This window comes from Lottia gigantea (assembly GCF_000327385.1).
Source record: "Lottia gigantea unplaced genomic scaffold LOTGIsca_9, whole genome shotgun sequence".
Classification (NCBI taxonomy): domain Eukaryota; kingdom Metazoa; phylum Mollusca; class Gastropoda; family Lottiidae; genus Lottia; species Lottia gigantea.
Genome location: NW_008710950.1, coordinates 4,299,064 through 4,306,015, shown reverse-complemented (window position 1 = coordinate 4,306,015; position 6,952 = coordinate 4,299,064). Strand labels below are relative to the sequence as shown.

General features: G+C 34.1%; 1 protein-coding gene across 1 annotated transcript; it reads left to right on the top strand.

The window, feature by feature from the left end:
* Nucleotides 1-858: 858 nt before the first annotated feature.
* LOTGIDRAFT_155943 (hypothetical protein) lies at nt 859-3,630 on the top strand (the record flags this gene model as incomplete). Its single annotated transcript, XM_009068441.1, has 8 exons — nt 859-890; nt 1,181-1,284; nt 1,411-1,473; nt 2,054-2,286; nt 2,531-2,598; nt 2,854-2,917; nt 3,128-3,181; nt 3,490-3,630. The coding sequence occupies 8 exons, from the start codon at nt 859-861 to the stop codon at nt 3,628-3,630; spliced, it is 759 nt and encodes a 252-aa protein (XP_009066689.1).
* Nucleotides 3,631-6,952: the final 3,322 nt, after the last annotated feature.

Below are 6,952 nucleotides of genomic sequence, written 5' to 3'. Positions count from 1 at the left end.
CGTCTAATCGCAGATCTAACCTTGTGCCTGGACCTGTATAATTGTGCCCTGGGAGATGTTTTTCTCTGGGATATTTCGCCCATGGAAATCCAGGAAGAGAACCCAATGATTTTTGTATATCTCCTGAACCGAAATAAGTTTTTGGAGCGTGAGCGACAATCATTTTTCCCCCCCCTCCTATAACTTTAAAACCTTTTCCTTTCCTTTCTTCTAATCTCCTGTTTCGCAGTTCTCTTATTAGTTCTAATTCTTTCAACTCGTTAGATTGTTTCACTGTATCGCTTATACTCTTTCTCGCTTTAGCGATTGAGCCGATGGCTTTCGCTCCGCTTGAAATGAGTGATTTGTTTTTTGAAACAAAGCTAGCTACTTTTGGAATTATTGTTTTACCTAGAGAAAATAATGAAGAAAAGATACCGTCGCCCGAATAATCTTCGAATCTGTGTTGTTCGTGTTTTAAAATTAAACTCATCCTATTTTTAAATGAGTTAATTTAGTCTGTTTTTTATCCAAAAAGAGTTATCTCCCTTCTACTAAAAATGTTATGTCATTTTATATAAGGGTATTTTTAATATGCTTTTTTGATGGAATGTAGGAAATTGATTGAAGGTGTTTTTTGGTGTATGAAATGTAGGGAATTTATGTCTTTTGCTGTAAGAATTTATGAAATGTAGGGAATTTATGAAATATAGGGAATTTAGGTCTTGTTTTTTCGGGAGTTCATAGATTGTTCGGATTTTTCCCATGAAATGAAATCCAATCCAATCCAATAGTTGCCTGAATACCCAATGTCCTCAGTTGTTAAATAAACCTGCTACCTCGTCGTTTCAGGAATGGATGAGTAATATACGAGAAGAAATGTGTCATGCTAATGATATATTATCGGAATTGTAAGATTTGAAATTCTTGATTTTGAAATCAACCTATTATATTTTAATTTGATTGATTAAACATCGGGGATCTTCTTAACAGAACTATCTGCAATTACATGACTGATTTTTGGCCCGTTAGTTGACCACACCTTTACCAATGGATATATCAAGTAGACGATCTGATTTTGTTTGCCTCTACGATTTGAATAAATATAACCAATAGCTTTTTTTAATCGCCACGTCAATCATAAGTAAAGGGAAATATAATATGAACATCTTTGGAGCAATAAAATATGCATTTATTACAGCAGCCCTATTGATGTACTGTCTTTATCTGATAACGCAGCATATGACTATCTTCAACAACCAGTGATAGATGAGGATTCTGATGATGGTGAGTCTAGTGATTCTGGTAAGTCATCAAAATCCTTTTCTATATTTCAAAGAGTGCCAAATTTAACGTTTTACTCCGTTTCTCATAACGACACAGTAGATCACATCTGATATTTTTTTGAGAATGTTCTTTTTTTCATTTTAGATTATGACAAAATCGAAGAAGAAATTTTACAAAAGCACAGAAAAGAAAAACGGCCCCTTCCATGTAAGTACTCAATTGTCGAATCGAATCTGCATCATCTCTAATATCTAAATGTCTTTATATAAAATGACAAAGTGGGTTTGCAATGACTTTCAAATTAACTCTTGTCCCATAGATCCCTGACTATTTTCCGACAATATCAGAAATGTAAAACATAAGACGACCCTGGAAAACAGCCTGCTTATGTGTAGTCGGAATCCACTAAATGCCAAGATCAAATATAAACCCCAAACTCATACCTTGCTCACGAAGATCGTGATAACACATTACAAGGGTCTCAGACCGAGTACCTACCGTTTGATGTTGGAGATTCAGAATTTCAAGCCATCATGGCCACAAATAAAACCAGACAATAACCTCATTTGAAATAAACCCATCACACACCGTTCAAAATTTGCTGCAAAATAACCGACACTGGCCAACTTCACCCAGGAACAACAGAATAAAATTTGGACCACCAGGAAAATAAAACGACCATTTTTTTTTATTTTATTGTACTTTCATTTAATTTTCTAGTCGATTTCTGGTCTCTAACATAATTTAACATTTCAAGTTATCCGAAATATATGTTTTTATTTTACAGCTGTACCAGAAGAACCGAAAAGTTCACGAACTCTTCCTCCTACAAGAGATATAAAAAGCAGTCCAGCTACTAGACGAGCATCTGTAGATGAGGGCAGGAGAACCATACCACCTATTCCTGAAAATGAGGATTCTAAATCCAGTGGAAGTTTGCCACAAAAGGCGATAAAAACCCCACGAAAGAAACCGGAGCCACCAGTTGCTTTGAAACCAAACCCTGTAGCAAATTACGGTGTACGTACATTTTCAGTGGTTCACATTATTTAGAAGTTAAAAAAAACCCCAAAACAAAACTTTTCACCAATACCTGACAAGAAAGGGGCAAACAGTTTTTGAAGAACAAGAAGTTGACTTTACAAAGCGTTCAGCGAATCCATCTTTTGGAACCCTGTCCCCGATCAATTTATTTTTTTACTATTGAACATGTGATACAATGAAAAGCATGACCTCCTAGAAAACGTGTTATTTGTACTTTCAGAATAGAAATAAGACTTTGAAGGAAAAAGATTTTATGCTTGAAAGTTCAGATAGAGATGAGGTTAAAAAGTAAGATCTACATTATACTGAAAAAGTGGGGGTGGGGGTTCGTTGTCGATGCGCAGAACATGCTTTGGAAAAACTTAGATAAAGATATCAACATGATTTCGATCAATTTTTATTATCGAAATTATGCAATGATATGCAATTTAGCCAACCCCCAGCCCCTCCCCACCAACGTTTTGGTCCAATAGATAGAAGGCAAATTTAAGACGTAACCTGACTGGAACTCCTTCGTGTTAATGAAAGTGTTTTATTCAACAGAATATTATCTGAGGCACCAGATGGTACGTTTTTAGTGAGAAATTCAAGAAGCGATAACGCCAAAGTGAGTATTGTATGCCAGGGTTCTGATATATATTAACAAGTACGTCGAGTGATCCTCTATGACAAAGATGGCAGTTGAGATCATTTGAAGTGCACAAGATATATAAATGCTATGATACAATGATTATATTTACAAGTTCTTCTTCAAATAATGAGTATCCAGATAGCAATAAGATTTGTCATTTTGTCCACCTATGAATTTCTATTTTAGGTATTAGCTGTGAAATCTGATGCTGAAGTGAGAGAATATAAAATATTTATTCAGGTAAAATCTCACGATATATGGTTAGAGTTACTAATCCATCTGTTTTCAGTTGTTTCTTTTTAATAACTTATATAAATACATGATAATATACTCAGTTTTAATAGAGCTGGCTTACCAGTTTTAAATTTATTCGTGAAAGACCCTTTACAACGTCTTTGATATTTCCCTTCAAATTCCCTTCACTTTTGCCAGCGATGCTGTAAGACCTGCAAAAGCATAATGAAAAGAATTCTTCTTGTTGCTTCGGCATCCACTTATATTTGTATTTGTATATAATAACTTAATTAGTATCCTTTTCTCCATTTCAGGATTCTAGAGTGTCTATAGATAAGATAAAATACTATAATTCGATACAGGATATGTTAAAACATTATAAAGATGCGAAGCTGCCTAAAAGGGATACAACTCTAGGAAAAGCTTATAGTTTTCTTGATCTTTCTGCTATATAATCAGTAGGCTTTAAGTATTATCCCTACTACTTTCACTGATTTATTTCAAATCAGAGATCAACTTACTAATATTATGATATTAATAACAGGAAACAAAGTATATCCAAAATCCGAAATGATCTTAGTGATTGTTTAGTTTATTTCAAAGAGGACATTATTCCCAATTAATAGGATTCGATGTGAGATGCTTGTTTCATGCATTAAGTGAAAAACCAATATTTAAACATCATAATATACATATAACATAGTATTGCTTTATATAGATTTTTGAAAGATTTTTTTTTAATTTAAAGATCTACGTTTTTATACGCCCACATGAATATGAACATTAAAACGCGTCGAAATTTGTTAAAAATAGTTTGTGAGCAGGATTGAAGCTACAGTTTTCAACCGATTCTGATGAAACTTGGTGTGATCATTAGAATTGATAAGATCTCGGACAAGTTCTAACTTGACGCATTTTCGATGAACGGTTTTTGAGTTATTGCCCTTGACTTTGTTAAAACGTGTTGAAATTTGTTAAAAATAGTTTGTGAGCAGGATTGACGCTACAGTTTTCAACCGATTCTGATGAAACTTGGTGTGATCATTAGAATTGATAAGATCTCGGACAAGTTCTAACTTGACGCATTTTCGATGAACGGTTTTTGAGTTATTGCCCTTGACTTTGTTAAAACGCGTCGAAATTTGTTAAAAATAGTTCGTGAGCAGGATTGAAGCTACAGTTTTCAACCGATTCTGATGAAACTTGGTGTGATCATTGGAATTGATAAGATCTCGGACAAGTTCTAACTTGACGCATTTTTGATGAACGGTTTTTGAGTTATTGCCCTTGACTTTGTTAAAACGTGTTGAAATTTGTTAAAAATAGTTTGTGAGCAGGATTGACGCTACAGTTTTCAACCGATTCTGATGAAACTTGGTGTGATCATTGGAATTGATAAGATCTCGGACAAGTTCTAACTTGACGCATTTTAGATGAACGGTTTTTGAGTTATTGCCTTGACTTTGTAAAAACACGTCAAAATTTGTTAAAAATAGTTTGTTAGCAGGATTGAAGCTACAGTTTTCAACCGATTCTGATGAAACTTGGTGTGATCATTGGAATTGATAAGATCTCGGATAAGTTCTAATTTGACGCATTTTCGATGAACGGTTTTTAAGTTATAGCCCTTGACTTTGTAAAAACGCGTCAATATTTGTTAAAAATAGTTCGTGAGCAGGATTGAAGCTACAGTTTTCAACCGATTCTGATGAAACTTGGTGTGATCATTAGAATTGATAAGATCTCGGACAAGTTCTAACTTGACGCATTTTCGATGAACGGTTTTTGAGTTATTGCCCTTGACTTTGTTAAAATGCGTCGAAATTTGTTAAAAATAGTTTGTGAGCGGGATTGACGCTACAGTTTTCAATCGATTCTAATGAAACTTGGTGTGATCATTGGAATTGATAAGATCTCGGACAAGTTCTAACTTGATGCATTTTTGATGAACGGTTTTTGAGTTATTGCCCTTGACTTTGTAAAAACGCGTCAAAATTTGTTCTTGAGCACAATAGAAGCTACAGTTTTCAACCGATTCTGAGGAAACTTGGTGTGATCATTGAAATTGATAAGATCTCGGACAAGTTCTAACAAGAGATATTTTTGATGAACTTTTTTTGAGTTATTGCCCTTGACTTTGTAAACACGCGTCAAAAGTTGTTTTTTGCCCTTGATTAGAGCTGTGTGATTTAATTGTTTGTTGTATTTGGGTTATTGATATTTATTTTAAAAAATTTTGTGGAATTATTCAGCATAAATAATTTCTTCAATATGAGAAAATTCGTACTTAAGTCACTAAAGACTGTTTTATTATTTCTGACAGCTGCCAGTGGGCGTATGTTACATTGCATCGCAAGCTATCTTTATGTAATTTCATACAAAAGTAATCTATTAAGTTTATTATTCTCAAAAGCTTTGATTGATTTTGATTGAACTTTTACATACAAAACCAGTTTATGATTTAGAGAAATTAGGGTAGAGAAATTAGTGTACTGTGTTTTAATATTTATAATTTTATAATTAATTCAAGATACGGCGTCGTATTTTTCATAATCATATTAAACAATATAGTCTTGTACAATATTTTCATTTGATTTAAGCATAACAACAACAGACCTTTTGTTAATTGTTTTAACAAATGATACATTGTGATTTGACACGTTAAGCCCTGATACACTATGAGGTGAGCCGTTACATCCTGTTACAATATTATGTTAGACGTTACAACCCGATGCAAAATAGTATCATTGAAACCTTGATACAATATGACCTAAGACAATACGCCCTAATTCAATTCGATACGAGACATTAGACACTGATACATTATGATACCAGACAGTACACACTGATACAATATGATACGAGACAGTGCACTCTGATACAATTTTATACGAGACAGCACACCCTGATACAATATGATACGAGACAGTGCACCCTGGTACAATATGATCCGAGACAGTACACCCTGATACAATATGATACGAGACAGTACATACTGATACAGTATGATACGAGACATTTCACTTTGATACAATATGATATCAGACAGTACATCGTGACATAATATGACACCAGATAGTACACCCTGATACAATATGATACCAGACAGTACACACAGTTACAATATTATACGAGACATTTCACACAGATATAATTTGATATGATACAGTACACCCTGATACAATATGATACGAGACAGTGCACTCTGATACAATATGATCCGAGACAGTACACCCTGATACAATATGATACGAGACAGTACACACTGATACAATATGATACGAGACAGTACAGACAGATACAATATGATACAAGGCAGTACATACTGATACAATATGATACAAGGCAGTACATACTGATGCAATATGATACGAGACAGTACATACTGATGCAATATGATACGAGACAGTACATACTGATACAATATGATACGAGACATTTCACTTTGATACAATATGATATGAGACAGTACACCCTGATACAATATGATACCAGACAGTACACCCTGATACACTATGATACGAGACAGTACACACTGATACATTATGATACGAGAAAGTACACACTGATACAATATAATACGAGACAGTACACCCTGATACAATATGATACGAGACAGTACATGCTGATACAATATGATCTGAGACATTACACTCTGATACAATATGATACGAGACAGTACACACTGATACAATATGATACGAGACAGTGCACACTGATACAATATGATACGAGACAGTACACCATGATACAATATGATACGAGACAGCACACCCT